At 43.5% G+C, this 20,125-nt stretch overlaps 2 protein-coding genes across 8 annotated transcripts in view; one reads left to right on the forward strand and one right to left on the reverse strand.

Moving 5' to 3' along the window:
* The first annotated feature begins 62 nt into the window (after positions 1-62).
* On the forward strand, positions 63-8,909 carry UNC50 (unc-50 inner nuclear membrane RNA binding protein). 2 transcript variants are annotated; one of them, XM_006259339.4, is made up of 6 exons: positions 63-148; positions 381-658; positions 6,354-6,474; positions 7,340-7,479; positions 7,561-7,662; positions 8,604-8,909. In XM_006259339.4, the coding sequence occupies exons 2-6, from the start codon at positions 385-387 to the stop codon at positions 8,738-8,740; spliced, it is 774 nt and encodes a 257-aa protein (XP_006259401.1). In that variant the 5' UTR covers positions 63-148; positions 381-384; the 3' UTR covers positions 8,741-8,909. The 2 variants fall into 2 exon arrangements, with proteins under 2 accessions (XP_006259401.1, XP_019340650.1); XM_019485105.2 differs by having other exon boundaries at positions 74-148; positions 384-658.
* The window catches only part of MGAT4A (alpha-1,3-mannosyl-glycoprotein 4-beta-N-acetylglucosaminyltransferase A), a 181,614-nt gene continuing 170,194 nt past the window's right edge, over positions 8,706-20,125 (reverse strand). For 4 of the 6 annotated variants that reach the window (XM_014600337.3, XM_019485097.2, XM_019485094.2 and 1 more), the window contains 3 exons: positions 19,279-19,345; positions 16,519-16,631; positions 8,706-16,349 (listed from right to left, as the gene is read on the reverse strand). In XM_014600337.3, coding sequence (XP_014455823.1) covers positions 16,323-16,349; positions 16,519-16,631; positions 19,279-19,345 — 207 coding nt within the window. In that variant the 3' untranslated portion in view covers positions 8,706-16,322. Of the gene's footprint in view, positions 16,350-16,518; positions 16,632-16,869; positions 18,465-19,278; positions 19,346-20,125 lie in introns of those variants that run through there. The other 2 variants (XR_009459160.1, XM_059720976.1) reach the window with 2 other exon arrangements.

Below are 20,125 nucleotides of genomic sequence, written 5' to 3' on the forward strand. Positions count from 1 at the left end.
GCAGAGCTTAGGGCACCGCCATCTTGCCGCCCTCCGACCCCGGAAGCTTTTCCCGCTCCTTCCGGACGGGAACGAACTGGGCCGCGCCGGCACGTGACTGAGGACCGCGCCTGTGCAACGTTGCCGGAAGCCGGGGCTGCGGCGACGGGTGAGCGGGATAGGGCCGTTTGGAACGTAGGGGAGGGGGCCACGCTCGTGGTTGAGGGGCCTGGGGGCGCTGGTGATTGGCGGGGAGCGAGGTTGGAGGTGAAGCCCGGCGCGCGGGTGGTGCTGGGGACGTTACAGGGATCCGGTTCTTGGCGAAGCGCCTGAGGGCCCTTGAGGGGGCTGGGCTCGCACGGTCCCACGAGGTTGACGCAGCTCTTCTCCCCCCTTTCCAGCAGGATGCTGCCCACTGCGCAGGTGGTGGGCAGCAGTGGAGAGGCGATGGCAGCGCGGGAGGCGGCACGGCACACGGCAGGCGCCAAGCGCTATAAGTACCTGCGGCGGCTGCTGCACGCACGGCATATGGACTTCGAGTTCGCGCTGTGGCAGATGCTGTACCTGTTCACTGCGCCGCAACGCGTCTACCGCAACTTCCATTACCGCAAGCAGACCAAGGACCAGTGGGCACGTGACGACCCAGCCTTTCTCGTACTGCTCAGCATCTGGCTCTGCGGTGAGCGCCGGGCTGTGGGTGTGGCGGCTGTCCAGGGCCCGCTGGCTTGGTGAGGACAGGCCCCAGTGGGTGTACATGGTGCTGGCCACACGGCTGGGTTTCATTGTGGCCTCTCTGGGTGTCTCTGGCCAGCAGCACCTGCCTGCCCAACACCCTGCAGCTCTGTGGAAGGACCCCACAGCAGCCCCGGGGGCCTGTGCACCCTGCTTGAGAAGCACAGCATGCGTAGGGGTGTTTCATAGGGGCCAGGTTGGGTGGTGGAGCTCCACGCTCCAGCCCAGGGGTCCTGGACCGGCCCCATGAGCTGCCTGTGCTGGCCTGGCCGTGCATCCAGGGTGGATGCAGATCAGCACCAGAGCTAGTGCATGGCAGGCATAGGCATTGCACACAGCATCTGGCCTGTGCCAATACAGACCTGGGCAAGCAGGGCTCGTGCGGGGTGTGTATCACATGAGGGGCCTGCACTGGCCCAGTCCTACATGCTGGCTCTTGCACTGAGCTGGTCTCAGCCTTATCCCACCCTGTACCCTTCATCCAGCCCTGTAGGCTGTTTGATGCCCCTGCTCAAGAGTGATCTGTCCCTTGTCATATTCTCCCTTGACGTCTGCCATCATTGGTTTTCTGGTGTCAGATGATACATCCCTGACTGTTGTGTTTTAATAGTTATCATCCAAGAATTAGTCTAGTTTCATAGGTTTCATAGACATTAGGGCTGGAAGGGACCTTGTAAGATCATCAGGTCTAGCTCCCTGCCCAAGAGGCAGGAAGTCAGCTAGGGTCAAAGGATCCCAGCAAGATAAGCACCCAAATGTTTCTTTTCAACCTGGCCATGTTCTCTGCCTCTGCAGCCAGCTGTGATAATGAGTCAATTACATGCTACATGGTGGGGATGGAGAAGATGCTCCTGGAAAGGCTGAGGATTTGGAGTTGGGGCAGGACAGAGTCCCACTGGGGATGTGTTTCAGCAGTGGCGGAACAAGCTATGGCTGCGTTAATCCCTGTGGCTCCCTGGGCTGATGCAGCAGCTTGGGCGCCCACCGTGGTTAATGCTGCTGCAGCTCATACTCCTCTGGAGGAGAGTCTGGATGTGGCCCATGAGGAGCCTCGGGCTAGGAGAGTTTGACATGGTATAAATGAGAAGGAGGGGAGAGAGTTTTATCTTTCAGGAAAGGTGCAGAGTTTTTTTTCAACCCTGCAGAAAGGACCCTAGTCACTTGGAGAGGTAGCTAGCTGTGTTAGTCTGAAGCAAGGGCAGAGATGCACCTTACTGATTTAACTGAAAGCTTAGGCATCTCTGATTCAATTAGTCCAGAAGTTGTTTCTCTGCCTTTCCTTTTGGTAGGGTAGAGATGTTTTATCTGTGAAAGCTCAAAAAAAAAGTTGCTGAGGTATCTACCCTCCTGGACATTATGGTAACTAATTAGGCATTAGAAAACCCAGCAAAGCTCCTGCATCTGCCTGTGCTTAGATTCCTTGAAGAAATCTTCTTTTAAGTTTACTATGCTCAAGCTTTAAACTGAGTGGGTTCCAAAAAGGACGGATATTGGAACCAAGACCACAGGAATAAATTACTTAAAAATGGGGTGTTTGTTGTGGGATGTAAATGTTTTGCCAAAAGTGTGCTTAATGGAGTAATAAAAGGCACCAGTGCAGAAAGAGGCCCTTAGAAATCCAGATCTCTGCACATAAGCTTCTGGCTGCATTTTAAAAGAAAGAAAACACTTTCTAGAGCACTTTGCTAATGGATGGCATAGCACTTGCAGTCGTAGCAAAGCTGGTGCAACTGAAATGCTAATATTCTTGGGCTAGGCAGTATTTCCTAGTTCCATTTGTGCACTGTAGATAATTTCTTGGAAGTCCCAAGGGAACTCCTGAAGAAAATGTCCCAGATGTACTAGGCAGACAAGGTTCTTTGGGTGAATCTGATATCTTTTATTAGACCAACTTAAATAGTTGGAAAACAATTATTAAGCAAGCTTTCGTGTTCAAAAACCCTTCGTCAGGCTAAGGAAGTTTCAGCAGTTGGTGTGTGCTCTTTTTGGATGGAACAAAAAGTAAAGAAGCCAGAGGCTGGGCTGGTATGCATACAAGACAGGTAGTCAGTGAAAATTTAGATTGAGGAGTCAGTGGGTGAGAGACAGGCTGGGGAGGGGGGGAAGAGAGAGAAACCTGGGGAGTCAGATGTTAGGCAGGTTATAATGTGTCATAAATCCAATGTCTATATTTAGTCCATGATTTTTAGTATCCAGGAGGTTGATGAAGTGGAATTCATAGGCTCTTCTCTGGGAAGTGTTTTGTAAGTTTCCTTTGAAGATCAGGACTGAGAGATCGGAGAGCGAGTGGTTTTCTTGTGAGAAATGTGCCCCCACAGGTAATTGGGTATTCCTGTCTTTGATAGATTTCTGGTGTGTATTCATTCTGATGCACAGTTGTTGTTTGGTGTCTCCTACATATTTTCCATCAGGGCATTTGGTGCATTGGATGAGGTATATTACATTTCTGGAGGTGCAGCTGTAAGATCCAGGAATGCTGATGGCTGTCGTGGGGTATAGTAATAGTGGGGGTGGTGGAGATGTGTTGGCAGGTTTTGCATTTCTTGTCATGGCACGGTCTGGATCCTTTTGGTGTGTTCTGGGCTTGAGGAAGTTTGCTTCTGGTGATGAGGTTAGTGAGGTTCGGTGCTTGTTTGAAGGCTAGGATGTGTGGCTCTGGGAAGATCTTTTTAAGAACAGGGTCTCTTTCTAGTATGGGTTGCAATTGTTTGAGGATTTTCCGTACAGGTTCAAGGGAGGGGTGATATGTCATAACCAGCGGTGTGCAATTTGTGGGGGGGGTTTCTTCTGTACTGCAGCAGTTCTTCACATGGTATCTGGGTGACTCTTTCAAACGTGCGATCTATCTCTCTGGAGGAGTGTCCTTGTTGGGTGAAAGCCTTTCTAAGATTGGTGAGGTGCCAATCCTGGGTGTTTTCTTCAGTGCAAATTCAGTGGTATCTGAGGGCTTGGCTGTATATCACAGCTTTTTTGGTGTGTTTAGGGTGATTGCTGGTTCTGTGCAGATATGTACGTTGGTCTGTGGGTTTCTTGTATAACATGGTCTGTATTTTATCATTCTGGATACTGATCATTGTGTCTAAAAAGGAGATGTTGGTGCTGGAGTATTCTAGAGAAAGTTGGATGGAGGGGTGGTGATTGTTGAATTTCTGATGGAACTCAATCAGATGTACTATGCTTTAATATAAAATGGACTAGAAATCCATCTGTCAGAGTGTAGCTGATACCAGTCTTCAGAGCAAAAAAACAATGCGTGCTTGAGCGTAGGGGTGTACTGATAAGGATTTTCTTGGCCAATACCATTAGCCGATTATTCACCAGCCATATCAGCCAATGCTGATCCCCTAACCCAGCGGCGGGCAATTATTTTAGGTGGAGGGCTGCTTACCCAGTTCTGGCAGGCTGTCGAGGGCCTCATGGGTAGCCCCACCCCTTGACAGGTGCCCTACCCCCTGGTCACCATCTTGGGACCAATGTCCTAGGGCCAGCACTGGTAGGGCTCAAAGTGGAGCATAGGCTGGCAGGGGTCTGTGGAGCCAGGCTGGGCTGCACTAGCAGGGAGGGGGGAGCTGGCCTGGCTCCATAGAGCCCCTGCCAGCTGGGACCTCGCATTCCTGCCACCCTGCTCTAGGCCCCACTGGCACTGGCCCTGGGACACTGGTGTGGGCCCTGTGCTCCCGCTGGCTCCCTGCCCGCTCTCACCCAGTGCCCCCCAACCCCACGGTACAGGCAGGGGGGCAACACTCAGCCCTAACCCACTGCTAGTCAGCAGGGAAGAAACTGGTGCTGAGCATGGGGAAAATGGCCCCTAGTCTGCCCCATGGCCAAAACCCTGCACTGCAGCTGCTCGCAGCCCATGCGGGGCTGTCTGGAGCAGGCACAGGCAGCCTCATGTGGGCTGCAAGTGGCTGCAGTGCGGGGTGCTGGCCATGGGATGGGTGAGGGGCCACTTTTCTCTGCGCTCATCACCAGTTTGTAACCCACCCCACTGCCACCCTGGCAGTGGGGCTGGATTACAAGGTGGTGCTGAGTGGCAGGGGGGAGGAGAGCGAGAAAGCAGCCCGGGGGCAGATTGAGGGCCCCCATGGTGAGGTAGGGCGTGGGGCAGGGGGTGTTGCATAGGACCCTGGAGCCAGGGCAGGAAGCAGAATGGATCTGTGGGTGGTTTGTCCAGGGAAACAGTGTCCCGGTGCTTAAAAATAACAGCAGGGGCACTTGAACTAAAGGTCGTCAAATGAGCTTTAGTTCAGGCACCGCTGCCACCATTTTAAAGTGTGAGGATGCTTTTAGGAATGAAGCTGAGCAGGGTGGAAGCCAACTGCCCACTGCGGGCTTGGGGCTCTCCGCTCTGCTGCCTTTGTCCTGAGAGCTGTGTGCTGGCTGCATGTCACCTGCCTGGCAGCAGTGGGGGTGGCACATTGTGCCTCCCACTACTGGGTGAGGCAAGGCAGCAGGGCAGAGTGCCTCCACCCTCGCCCCATGCACAAATCTGGGGGTTATATGACCCATCCTATGCCTCCCCCAGGGGTGCATGCAGCAGTAGAGAGCTGCCCTGCTCCCTGCCCCAGTCAGGAGCCACCCCACTCCCTGCCCCGGGGTCCCTTTCACCACCCTGGCTGGGTAGCACTCCCAGCCTCTGCCCCACTTCCTCCCTCACCATGGGGCCCTCAATCTGCATCCCCCACTCCCTTGCCCTTTCCCTCCCTCACACCCCTTCCCTTCCACAGAAATACCTGCGGGGCACTGCTCTCCACATTGCCTCGCTGCACTCCTGGCCACGTACATGCTGCTGCTGCGCACGTGGGATCTGGCATTCAAAAAAGCTGATAGCTAATAACATTAAGTTTCCTTTTATTGGTGGCAATCCAATATGGCACTGATATATTGGTGCACCTCTAGTTGCTTGGTTTGTAATTGAAAGCATTTTGCCACCAGTTCTACTTTGCTTTTACTCAGTACTTCAGTAAAATGAAATGTCGTCTACAAAGGGAGGTGGCCAGTCTGGAAAAAAAAGAAAAATCAGACTAGGTTGCTGAGAAAGTAGCATGCTATGATGCAATACATCCAAGACATTGAAGCACTTCAAATGTTACATCTGCCCAAAGTGCAAGTAGACAGACACGCACGCTATCTATGGAGCACTCCAAAAATGTGTGGAGTTCTCCAAAAATAACTCTGGAAGAAATAGCAACTTTTTTAAAGGTCTTCAATGTGAAGTGCTTCCTGTTATATGTGCATGTGGTGTGGAGTGATGGGGTTGCACAGTCCTCCTCTCTCTCTCTCTCTACTCGTTCCATGTCCACAGGGTGGAGGAGCAGAGCTGCAGACCTGAACAAGACCCTATCCTACCCCCAGCTGGAGAGTGTGCTACTGTATGCAGTCTCAGGGATTTTTGAAGCACTCCAGCCAGGGGTCGGGCAAGGGCCATGTGTCTTTCCATGCATTCAATGTCACTGAAGGACAGATCCCACATTGCCCTTTGGTGGTCCAGCATTCACATTATACACAAAGGCCATTTTATGATTTGGGTGTTTGAAAACACACATACTCCAAGCCCCCCTGCGATGCTAAGGTTTGAAGGATTGACATTATTTGATGCAGTGTTTTTCCACAATTAATCTCTTTCCCCTCTGCCTCCCCAGTATCCACAATAGGATTTGGATTTGTGCTGGACATGGGATTTTTTGAAACGATAAAGCTACTCCTCTGGGTTGTGTTCATAGACTGTGTAGGAGTTGGCCTCCTAATAGCAACTCTAATGTGGTGAGTAAATCTGTTTGAAAAACTGTTTGTAGTTTTTTTAGGAGAAAATTGTAACCAAATAGGTAACGGTCTTTAATGTGACTTTGCTCACAATAAAGGGGTAAGAGTTTGTTTACCCTTAATTACTGTGCTGTTATTGTGGAAATAGATTATTCATATCCCAATCAGAAAGAGAAGAAAACTGTCCTATTTCTCTTGATTTATTCCTGCAGGGAAAAAGAGATTATTGCAGTTTATTTGCAGTCACATACATCTGGCCTGTGTTCCAGCCTCCTAGCAGGATGTCTAGTGGGAGTATGACTGCAAATATTTTGCGAGAAAATTACATCCTTATTTTAGAGAAAAGCAGCAAAAAAATCACTTTGTTTTATAAACCCCTCAGTTTCAGTTTTTTCAATAATAGTTCTATATATAGGAGTCAAGAAATCTTTATACTCCCTATTTGGACTTGTATACATGTAAATATCTGATTTATTATATTTCATGTTCTCTGTTCAGTGGAATACTATAAAGGCATATTATGCCCTTCTGAAGAAATTTAGCTGCCATGATTACAAGTAGCACTGGAGCCAACCATAACAGTATGCATTTGCCAGCTTCAATGCTTTGGTGGCTACTAATGTTTTAGAAAGGGCCCTAGTCACTTGGAGAGAAGCCATCTCTTAGAAACATTTCTCTTCTGCTTATGCTTACAGCATTTTCTTTGCATGTTAACAAAAGCAATTATTCTAGTTGTCGAAACTAGGCAAAAACATTTCAAAGGATTTAAGTTACGAATGTAATAGGGACAACTTATATTTGACACTATAATTCTGTCAAGTAGTTCATGTTTCCTAACATTTCTTCCAAATATTTTTTCAATTAGGTTTATTTCCAATAAATACTTGGTGAAACGACAGAGTAGAGACTGCGATGTGGAGTGGGGCTATGCTTTTGATGTTCATCTGAATGCTTTCTATCCACTCCTAGTCATTTTGCATTTTATCCAGCTGTTTTTCATCAATTGTAAGTAGAACACTTTTTAAAGCTTTTTGCCACAGAGTTGAATATCACATAACTAACTGTGAGCAACTCTTTCTCTTTCAGATGTTATCATATCAAACTCTTTCATTGGATATTTTGTTGGGAACACATTATGGTTGATTGCAATTGGCTATTATATCTATGTAACATTCCTAGGATATAGTGGTAAGTAATAACACAAGCTTATTTACAAGGCAACTCACTTTTCTGTCAGTGGTTTAGTGGACCATACTCATTTGGGGTTGGTGTAATAATCTCTCTAGTCTTGGCGGGGGGGGGAATCAGGACATGCTTATTTTTAACCTATCCCTCATAAATGGGTGTCTTTTAAACATCTAATAAAGAATATCTTGCATTCAAAAGCTTGTAACTATCCTAACTATACAGTTGGTCCAATAAAAGATAGCACCATCATGACTACAATATCACTCTTCCACTACTTTAAAAATATCTTCATTTAGATGATGATTTACCAGTGAGTGATTTTCACTTTTGTTCTGTTAATTTTTTTTTTTAACTTGTCAACTTTTTTTTCCCCCCCTAATTCCTATTTCTACCTATTTCAGCTAGCTGACATCCTTACTGGCTGGAGTAACCACCTTAAGTCAGGTGCTTTGTACTCCCTAGTCTTTATATACAATCATACAATCTGTGTTGAAAGGTCATGCCAAAAGCACCTGTATCCCTTTATGGTGATGTTTAAGCAATGTCATCTCTACACATCTTGCCCATCTTTATACACAGTATTTCTTGATGTACTGTAATTCAGTTAATATGCAGCATTTACCATATTTGTGTTGAACTCCCTAATTAGGGTAGTGTGGGACACCCAAAATCATTCTTCAGCAGATCAACTGTAGTAAGAAACCCCTGTTTTTTTGGAAACTAAACTATAGTTGGGCAAATTGCTGCAGAATTAGCATGGCAGGGAGGACAAACAAAATGCAGCTCTATTCTGGCTTGTAAAGAAAATTAGCATGATCCTATATTGTTGCCTGTCATAAGGAGCTACTCTAACTGCAGAAGCTCCTGGATCCTGCCAGGTCGGTACAAGAAGCTGTTGTATGGTTCTGACTTGAATCAAAACATTGTCATTTCTTTTCCAGCACTGCCATTTTTGAAGAACACAGTTATCCTTTTATATCCATTTGCACTTCTCATCCTGCTCTATGTGCTCTCCTTAGCATTGGGATGGAACTTCACCAAGACACTTTGTTCTTTCTACAAGTACAGAGTGAAATAAAAACAGGACTGTGTCTGCTGTGTAGTTAGTCTTAATCTTGGCTGTCTTGACAGGAAAAAGTTAAGACTACTTTTTGTAAATGGTTGTAAATTTCTCTTTATTGTAGATAATTGTGTAAAAAAAACTTGATGCATCAATTTTTAATGATTAAAATATTTACAACAGTAAATATGATCACAGTACATTCCTAAAGACAGACTAGCATAATTCTGTACTTTAAATTAGTGTAACATGCTATTCGCATCATTTTTGCTCCTAATATGTTGGACATAAAACACTGCAGTGCATATAACGATCTTCTTTTCTTAATTAAGAACTCCAGAACAGATTGGATTTTTTTTTAAAGTCTTTATTTCAAATATACACTGACAGCTATGGCACATAGAATAAACATTGATGAAAGGCACAGTTACCATGACCCTTACCAAGTTTTCAAATATAGCAGCAAGTTTTAAATCCAGTCTATAAATATCCAATAGTTATGTCAACTACCACGGTGGCTGGTTAATGAAAAGTGGAGCGAGAGAATGGGGAGTGGGAAGGGAGGCAAAACAGAAAAAAAAAGATTTGCCTAGAAAAGGCTGTTGCAGGACTTGTGATCTGTAGATTCCACAAGGCAGGAGTACAAACTGACCTCCACAAACAGTACCTTCTGAAAAATGACAATGGCAACTTTCGAAAAGCAGTGCTCAGTATGAAACTCAAGTACTAAGTTTTAGTTTCAAAAACGATTCTCTAATAGCAAACCCATTACAATGACTTAAATATTTTGATTACTAGAATTCAATCATGGAAAGCTGTTTCGTTTAAAATACCAGATCTTTTGGCAGTCCATCTTACAGTACATCAGCCACTATTAAGCCCTGAAGAGCATGTATTCAAATCTGAGCAAACAACTGAGCAATGAAAAATTTCAACAATTAAAGCAGTGAACCACTGATTCTAGAAAGGCTAAAAATTCCTATTGTGACCTGCTACGCAAAGCATAACAATAGCTGCTTGCAGGCAGCTACCAAGAAACAATCATTACTTAATAGGAATTCTAGCACCAGGTAATAATTACGCTATCACTTAAATACAAGAGTATTCTGCACTTAAGGTTTGATGCTGCACCACTGAGGAAAATGGAAATAGGATCTGGACACAAGTGCTTTTCATTACTGATATTTAAAGTTTGTCCACTTAAAGCAGTGCTTCTCAATTTTTTTCTCAGCATGACCCCATTTATGGTCCCATTTCCTCAGCATGGCCGCTGCCCACCCACACACCCCCATCTGCTGATGTTGCAACCCCATTTGGGTTCGTGACCCACAGTTTGGGAATCAGTGACTTAGACCAATCTAGTTCTCTAGGTCAATGTGTACAGTAAAAATGACAAAAACTCAATACTGAGGTAAAAACATGACATGCTCTGTGGCTAACTCTTAAGTGTCAATATTTCCAACAAAAATTAACCCCCTTCAAATGCAAGAACATAGTTGTATGACAGCTTTTATGCCTTTATGTAAATGTAAATTAAAGTACATATATTAAAAATAAGTAGTTCTTGCTTTAGCTAATTTCAGAATACCTCTGTTCTTATTTAAGCAACATAAAATATAAGCACACCTTTCATGGAAACAAAGGCCTCTAGAATTAATTTCTTATTTCCATTTCTAACTGAAAGTAACATCTGCGTTAAAAACACGAGCTACATACCTTTTTTTGGAGTGCATATCCCAAACAAAGGAGGAAATACTGAATTGATTTATGGTAACAAAGAAGGGGGAAAATACCAAATAGTCTTAATCTCGCTAAAACACTAAACATGATCTCTCAACACATTTAAAGGAGGAATCTTGGTATACAATTAAACTAATAAAGGTGACAGTACGCATTTAGGTTAAATCTAGCCAACATCTTACCTAAAAATAAATTTTATAAAGGCTGGAAATGCAAGTTACATGATAAAGGAAGAAGAAGGGAGGTTGTTTTTTGTTTTTTTGTTTTTTTTTTTTACTTGGTCCACAGCTAAGGTATCTGTCTTGAATTTTACCAAACCACCTTCATGAGGGCAGGAAAAAAACCTAAGTATTTAATAAACGTAATTGAAAATAAAAACTAGATATGTTTTAGGTCCCCTGGAGGAACAAAACCTGTAGTAGTTTTCCAGAAATGTCCCTTTCTAATCCAAGGGGTGCTGATTGCTTTACTTGCATAAGCAGTTTTCAGTTGTACTTACTGACTAAGCCAAGCAGGGTTGAGCTATAAATGGGCAAAGCTGGCAATTGCTCTGGGGCAGGGAGCCATTTCCAGTTCAGAAAAGGCTAGTATTTTAAGAAAAATAGTGCTTGGCCTTAAATATGAGAATTTAGAACCAATCAGAAAATAAAGGTTTCTGGAAATGCTAGCTGTTGCAAACAAGTCAACTTTTGCCAAGCGATAGCCACTTCAGTTGTGGCTAATACAACTTTATTAAAAAGTTAAGGCTACTGCAGGTTTTATTGCCCTACATAGGGGTAATTAAGGCTGAATTAAAGTTCATTTACAATTAAATGTAGAGAAAAATACTAGTGATGTAAGAAGCTCTACTCACTCTAACATTAGAATCACAGAAAAGTAGGGCTGGAAGGGACCTCACGAGGTCATCTAGTCCAGCTGCCTGCTCAAGGCAGAGGCATCCCTGACTAACCCATCCCAGCAAAGTGTAATGTCTGACCTGCTCTTGAAAACTTCCAAAGATGGAGATTCCACAACTTCTCTAGGTAGCCTGTTCCAATGTTTTACCACCTTCATGGACAGGAAATTCCTCCTCCTAATCTCCAACCTAAATTTCCCCTGTTGCAGCTTGAGGCCACTGTTCCTAGTCCTGTCCTCCATGGACACAGAGAAAAGGCCATCTCCATCCTTTCTGTAATTGTCTTTCGGGTATCTGAAGATTGTTAGCAAGTCTCCCTTCCCTCAGTCTTATCTTTTTCAGGCTAAATAACCCTAGTTCTTTCAAACATGCCTCATCAGTCTTGCCTCCCAGGCCCCAATTCATTTTTGTTGCTCTGCTTTGGACTCTTTCCAAACTGTCCACGTCCTTTTTGAAGCATGGGGCCCAGAACTGGACACCGTACTCCAGGTGAGGCCTCACCACTGCTAAATGTTTAATTATGTTTAATACAATTTGTAGTATACCTAGAGTGTCTATTAACTACATCACTGGGGACTGCAGTACACAAACTGACTAGTGTCCAGCAACATTTGAAGCACTCATTTACGATAACTAAGGAAGGCTACAAACACTTCATATTTACTACATAGTAAACCAATTTTACTAAACGATAAAAGTGGAGCAGACGTATGATGCACAGCCCCACTCTAGCAAATCATCCTCAAAACTGCATAGTAAAGAAATTTCCGACATGATCAAGTTACAAAATTACAATATGCGGCTAGTGGGAATGTGTCTTGCTCCCACAGTCGGTTTCATACAGTGGTAACTATTTGCTCAACGTGAACCAGTTCTCCTGCTACCTTGTGCCCAGGCACTGCAACAGCACCTACTGTAGGCAGCTAGCTTCAGACAGCTGGGTGTATGTACTCTCCTTTTTATGGAGTAAAATCCATACATGTACACTCTAATAATCCTGTGGTGTACCTCCACCCTCAGTCTCCAGAGAGGCTATCCAACCAGTTTGGCCGGATTTAGCAATACTGAATTTTGGAAAGCTTAAGAGTCTAAGGTGGCGGACAGACATTACATTTGTAGCACTGCAGCATGCTGATGATGTGCTACAAAAAACACTACTGGTGCAGAGAAACATGCAGAGCCCCCTGACTGAAGCAGTACAGAGTTGCCCTTAAGGCATTCAGTAGCGTTCAGGGGGGTGTCAGACACGACACAAGAGGGATTGCTCAACCCTGTTAATCTGCTCCCATGTTGCTCTCCTCCACCAGGGGAGGGGAGCATGTCTACAAAGCATGGTGCATCTTTGGGAGTCTCCCTCATGGAGCGGGGAATGGATAGGCTGTCAGTGATTGGGGGACCACACTGGTCTCCCAGGGCTGCCACCCCACTGGGAAAATAGAAGACCAGAGCACTCAGGGACTCCATGCTACTCTCTGTCTCTCCCCACCTTGGAAGAGGAAGGAGGGAAGGGGCAAGGAAAGAGTGGAGCACTGTGGGATGCTGGGGAACCAAGAGACCCCTCTGTGGTGCTACAGTGCACTGTACAAACATTATGTGTAGTGCTACTGGCAAGTTCCTCTTTCATCCAAGAACATGTTCTTGGTGCTTTTACCATTTTTGTTGCATTGCAGAGGATGTGCACATTAGTCCTCTCAACTTCTGTAGCACTACAAAGGGATTTGTAGTACTACACATAACATCTGTCCGCAGCCTAAAATAATGGTCTGAAGAGGATTTATTTTCTTTACACATAAGTCTAACCTTTCTCCATCCACACCCTCTACTGACTGAAAGAATATATCCTGAGGCTGTCAAGCGAATCGTGCCTAACTACGTCAGGTTTGAAATAGACTTTGATTCTATAAAACCTATCCTCCCAGAAAGGGATACAAGAATTAATTTGTGCTGCTGGGGCACATTTGTTTAGCAAAAGTGTAACCTCAAGAATTTTTTTAATATGATAGCAGCCTGGGGTGTTTCTGGCTTCTGCTAGTAAGAAGCAACAAAATAATATGCATTAATCTTAAAAAACACCCAGCATAATTTGAAAGTAATTGTCAGTTTTCAGATAAATGCTATTGTGTGTTAGAAAAAATAGAGTAAAGCTAGCAAAACAATACTGACAACACAAAAGTACCATGATCAGTTTTGGGTACACTTTACATTTAGAAATATCATTAGGAATTTATCTTACATGTTTAACATTAGGACCAGCTAGACGATGAATAAGCTATTATAAAAGAGCACTCTCAGAAAGGTACCTAACAGTGGTACCAAAATACTTGATAATAAATCATTTTTACAATATGGAACAATAAAACAATCATTTTTGGCAAAAAAAAAAAAGTGCATCACATGTTCACAAATAGAAACATCTGACTAAAAGTTGTAATATGAAAGTTAATAAATAGCTATATATTAAAGTGCCTGCATTTTTGCAGACACAATTGGGAAAATAAACCCAAATAGATTCTTAGATCTTTGCTTAGATTTAGATTCACCAACCCTGTTCAATAGTATTGTATGTTAACTGTCCTAGAGCAGCACAAAGGGCTAGATCCACAAGCAAACGGAGATGCCCAATGACCACCAGAAGTGCTTTGCTTGACCTTTAGGCATAAATGAGCTCTTTAAAACTCATGTTCAGCTCTTGCCTAATCCTGGACATGCCCAAAATCTCTAGGTACCAAAGAGTCTGCCAATAGGTACACACAAAACTGCTTAACTCCTGAAATTGTTTCGCTTCTTAATGTTTTAAGCCCCAACAGGCTTCGCAAACAAGGGCAGAGAGAGGGAAAAAGGAGACTTACACAACAGCCTGGTGCTTAAGGCACTCATCTGCAATGTGGGAGTCGGGTTCAAGCCCCTGCTCCAGTGTATGCTTAATTCAGACTCAAAGAGAAGAGAAGAGATTTAAAAAAAAAAACCCTAATCCAGTAGTTTGGCACTGCCCTTGGAGCATGGGGTCCTGGAATAAAATTTCAGTTCCAGATCAAGCACACTGGAAACTTGAAAACAGGTGTCCTGTCCTGCAAACTGGACTATTGGCTTACTGAGGTCTCTTTCACTTCCCATTCCTCCCAAAAACAAAATGCTCCTTTTGGTTCAGGCACTAACTGCAAGAGGCAGTTCACAATCCTGAGCAGAACTAATCACCTTCCTGTGACTGAAGTGAGGTATCTAATTCCCACTGAGGATGGAGCTCATGCCCCACTCCTCACTTCAGCATTTCATACTACCAATGTAGTTGGTTTAGCACCATTTGCTGGCTTCTGTGAATCCTGTCCTTAGGTACCCAATGCTCCTTTCAATAGGGAAATAAGAGTTCAAGTCCATATTGCAGCGACAGTATGTCCTGGCTTGGACGTTCCTGAGCATGTCCTCCCCACCCGTTCTTGTACCTGCCCATGCACTCCAAACTCAGAAATACATTGGTGAGGCCAGTCCAGGATCATCTCTGGAAGCTGCTGTCATGCACAGTGGAGACTGAGGTCTCAATAGTGGCCATGCAAAAGATAAACAGGAGTGGATTTACAGATCATGTCTGGGAAGTTCCAGCCAGAACATGCTGCCTCCGCAGTGCTGACATACCACTGGGGCCTACTTTAGGGTTGTGAATGCCAGTAGGCAGCAGGTCTTCTATTAGTTAAGTTTGCACATGCAAGCCCTATAACTTCTTAGTTCTCTTGTAGATGTAGTAACAACTGCTTCAGCTGTCTGCCTGGGTTACTGGCCAGGTAATCACTGTTCTTTACCTCAAAGTGCAAACAAGTAGGCTACTGATTTAGGGCTAGATTCAATTTCCATTGAAGTCAATGAAAGACATTACATTGGACCCCTCTGCGAGAGAAACAAAAATTATAATCAATGTAACAGCTAGCTGAAGTCAACACTGCACTAAAAGCATTTTTAGGAGGGAACTGTGCAGTTAATGTCTAATTTCAATTTTTTTCCTGCTAAAAAGGTAATGTAATTGTAATGCAAAGCTGGGGAATGCACTTATTCATTCTAAGAGCTGTACAAAGTTGTTTTTTTAAAGGACAGCTTGACATTAAAATTGCCTTCTAGAATGTTATTAATTCTAAAAATCACTGCAGATTTAGTACATAATATGAAATATTGGGATACTTCAACATGCTTTTATGTGGATGCACAGTCAAACACAGCAGCCATCAAGAGAAATGTTCTTCAAAACTCTGTTCAGGCCTTTGAACAATATTTTTCAGATTCTGTGTACAAAACTACTTAATGTAATTTTCTTAACCACGACAGTGTATTTGAAATATGGCATTAGTTTGTTAAGTTTGCATCTCCAAAGCAAAAAATAGAAAGATAACTTAAGCGGCTAGATAATCCATAAAAAAAACCCATATCAATTTAAAATTTTACTGCATAAAAATATGTACTTTTCAAATTATTTTAATAAATTAAATATCCCTAACATTTTTTTTATATATATATATATATATATATCTCCCTGATAGTCTATAAAAGAGGGTGTTGTTATAGCAAAATAAATGGAACTCCGAAAGTACCCCCTTCACAAAATGCATTTAACAATAATTATAGTTTTTCATCTTCAAGGAATGTAACAATATGTACAACTTCTCTGTGTTACTATACCATCAAAATAGTACAGGCTAGGAGTAGCAGACTTCTGCAACCATAAGATGGTAAAGTCACGTTGAAATGGAGGACAATTTAGACTTCATGAATATTAACAGTATGGAGCATCAGTTTCTGGATGGATCTGACGAGAAGGGTTAATTACAATCTTCTCATCTACAGTAGATTTCACAAGAGGTAGAGTTTGAGTGAGAAATCAGAAAGACTTGAATAAGGTGCATGCTTAGTACTTTCAATCTGTGACTTGTTAAGGATGTAGGATTTATTAGGAAAAGTCTGCAATCTCCAAAGAGATGTTGATCAGTTTGTGACCTTTTTAATATGGATCTGAAATACAAAAATGAAAAAAAAAAAAATCACATTTCAAGGAAAACAGCTGTAAATTTTAAGACTCTACAACAAACCTTAAGCCAGAATTCCTTTCAAATTTGTTGAAAAAACTAAGTTCACATTTAGTATTCTGATTTTGCAAGGACTATAGCATGCAACATCTCACCTCATTCAGAATTGCCCAAACTGCCGAGTTTTGGATTACTGAAAGTCGGAATGCTGAAATTGGGTTTAGACTTGGGTCAACTGTACCTTCTGCTATGCCGCTTTCAAATTTACCTTCAAAATGAACAAAAGCATATCTGAATGAACATGCAATGCACCAAGTGACACACAGGATCTGGTTAATAGGAAGGTTTCTAGTCAATGCATTTGTTCAATAAATGTATTCACAAAATCACAATCGTAACCATATCTTAGAACTGATACAAGGAGGTGGGAACTTTCATAGATTCATAGATGTTAGGGTCGGAAGGGACCTCAATAGATCATCGAGTCCGACCCCCTGCATAGGCAGGAAAGAGTGCTGGGTTCAGATGACCACAGCTAGATGCTTATCTAACCTCCTCTTGAAGACCCCCAGGGTAGGGGAAAGCACCACCTCCCTTGGGAGCCCGTTCCAGACCTTGGCCACTCGAACTGTGAAGAAGTTCTTCCTAATGTCCAGTCTAAATCTGCTCTCTGCTAGCTTGTAGCCATTATTTCTTGTAACCCCCAGGGGCGCCTTGGTGAATAAAACCTCACCAATTCCCTTATGTGCCCCCGTGATGAACTTATAGGCAGCCACAAGGTTGCCTCTCAACCTTCTCTTGCGGAGGCTGAAGAGGTCCAGGTGCCCCAGTCTCTCCTCATAGGGCTTGGCCTGCAAGCACCTAACCATACGAGTGGCCCTTCTCTGAACCCTCTCCAGGTTATCCACATCTCTCTTGAAGTGTGGTGCCCAAAACTGCACGCAGTACTCCAACTGCGGTCTGACCAGCACCAGATAGAGGGGAAGTATCACCTCCTTGGATCTGTTCGTCATGCATCTGCTGATGCACGATAAAGTGCCATTAGCTTTTCTGATGGCTTTGTCACACTGCCGACTCATGTTCATCTTGGAGTCCACTAGGACCCCAAGATCCCTTTCCGCTTCTGTTCCACCAAGCAGGTCATTCCCTAGGCAGTAGGTATGCTGGATATTTTTCCTCCCTAGGTGCAGCACTTTGCATTTCTCCTTGTTGAATTGCATTCTGTTGTTTTCCACCCATATGTCCAACCTGTCCAGGTCTGCTTGTAGTTGTTCCCTGCCCTCCGGCATGTCCACTTCTCCCCACAGTTTTGTGTCATCCGCAAACTTGGACAGAGTACACTTCACTCCCTCGTCCAAGTCTCTGATGAAGACATTGAAGAGTATCGGTCCAAGGATCGAGCCCTGAGGGACCCCACTGCCCACACCCTTCCAGGTTGATACCAACCCATCCACTACGAACAACACTACGAACTTGTGCTAACCCATGTCACAACCCAGTTAATCAGTGCCCATGCCACTAGCAAGAGATACCATTCAAGTAGTCAACTAAGGGTTAAAAGAAATTCTTGCCAGAATCTCCTGAAACAAAATCCTGGCGGAGAGCTGTATATAATTTATGCCCACGTCACAAACAAGAAACAAAACTTAAGACTGGTCAGGGTGAAAGGGGATAGCCCTGCCATAAATCCCTGCAATTGGTCAAGAAACAAGCGTAAGCCCCTCATCATAACCTCATACATAACAGGCAGAAAACCTAACCCACTACCTTGTAACCTGATAGTAACCTGAGAGCACAAAGAACTGCTGCTTGCCAGAAAATTAAAGATTCCACATAACGGTTCATCATTGGGTATCTCTGTCAGACACCTCTGTCTATAAACAGTTTAGCAACTTCCGCCCAGTCGGAGAACCCCGGAGAAACCTCTGAGGAGAGACCTGAGTCCATCACCAGAGTAGATTGACGGTCTGATCAGCTGTCAATACTCCCCGTCATCGTAAATCTTGACGTATCAAAGCCCTGCAGGCATGATAGCACGTTTTCAGCGCCACGTCCGTCATTGCTTGGCTGTAACCCGTATGTTTGACTGTAATCGATGCAACTGTAACAGGAACAAAGGCTCAGCCTGCGTCGCACGTCACTATCTGGGCGACGTAAGTAAACAATCTCCTGTAACCAACACATGTCTGTGCCTGGTTAATTTCACCCCATCCATCACTACCCGCCTGTCAGGTGAAAGTTTTACTGCTCCGGTGTGGGGGGTCAGAAAGCAGCTGCCGGCGCTGCTCTGATCTCCGACAACCCAAAGCATGAGATTTCCACAGTGTGCTTCTGGGCCTCATCTTCAACTTTGCTTTGACTAACACATCAGGACAAAGCCTCAGCACATGCACTGGGCATAACTGGCACTAATAAAGAGTAAATATTTTTAATATAGCCATAGGTATTTTACATTTCCAAAAACTGGGCCACTTTTATTCACCTTATTTAGACTTGGCTGTCTAATTTTATGCATCCAAGTTTGAAAACCTTAGCGTAATGTATTCAGGCTGCATTAAAATGATTGAGTTGTTGTTCCCACCTCAGGGAGCTTCAATTATATTAGGATACGTAAGTACAATGTCACAAAGGCTAGTGGAAGCCAAAGCTCAAATGAATACATTTTAACTATAATTCTTTAATAAACAATTATCAGTGCTGATTTCACTATAACCAAGAACAAACTAAAATGGATGTACTAAACAAACGGTAAAAAATAAAGCCTACATGATCATGTATCCAAAACAAGTTATCAGGATCATACAAAGGCTTTTTTTTTTAAATAGCATCTTCCTAAAATATTGCAGTAATAAAACAACTCTGTTTCTATCTATGTAGAAGAATGAACACTGCTGTTGTATAGTATTGAGGTTTACCTATCCTAAAATAGCCGTCCTCTAAGCGTTTGTCTTTGGTTTCTTTGGTTACTACAAAGTCTTCATTCTAAAATAAAAGACAAAAAATATAAAATGAGCTCATTTATTTTCCATGTACTTAGTACTCTGCAAGCTAGAACAAAATATGGATGCCCTTGTTCAATATTCAAAATATGTCTTTCCTAAGAACTTTGGATTGGCCTATTTCCATGAGCAAAGAGAAGCTATTAATAGTTTTTAAAAAGAAAATGAAGAAACAAAGGTATAATTGCTCTGGAGCTGAACTATTTTTGGCTTCAAAATGGGAAACAAGACATACTTGGCAAAAGACCCTCTCATAACAGTTACTCAAAGGCTGAAATAAAGATATTGCAGATGCTGGTGCACATAGCATAAAAGACGCACTGTAGTAAATCCTGAGTTCTGTACCATAGCTCAGCCACGGAGAGAAAGACTTGGACGCCTCTTTCCCACTCGCATTTCAGCAAGTGGCTGGCAGGACTTTTCTCCTAGAATGACCAAATGCTAGATAATCTACCTGTAGTATATATATTTTAAAAAATTGTATACCTGCTGATTTGTCTTTGAGTCCACAAGACTATCAGAAATCACAGGCCTACAATAGTTTTCTTATTGTTTGAGACAGTTGGGGCAGACCATTATTCATCATTACTGCAGTGGGATTGCATATCTGCCTACAAACTATTTCCAAGGCTGAAACAGCTCATTTTTTAATGTTGGAACAACAATCAAGTTTCATAGAATAAACCTGTATGCAGAGATAAGTAGAACATCTGTCACCCTACAACATTTCCTCATTTCCAGCTAAGAGATGAGTCAGAACAGT

The sequence above is a fragment of the Alligator mississippiensis genome, chromosome 1, assembly GCF_030867095.1.
Source record: "Alligator mississippiensis isolate rAllMis1 chromosome 1, rAllMis1, whole genome shotgun sequence".
In the NCBI taxonomy this organism is placed as follows: Eukaryota; Metazoa; Chordata; order Crocodylia; family Alligatoridae; genus Alligator; species Alligator mississippiensis.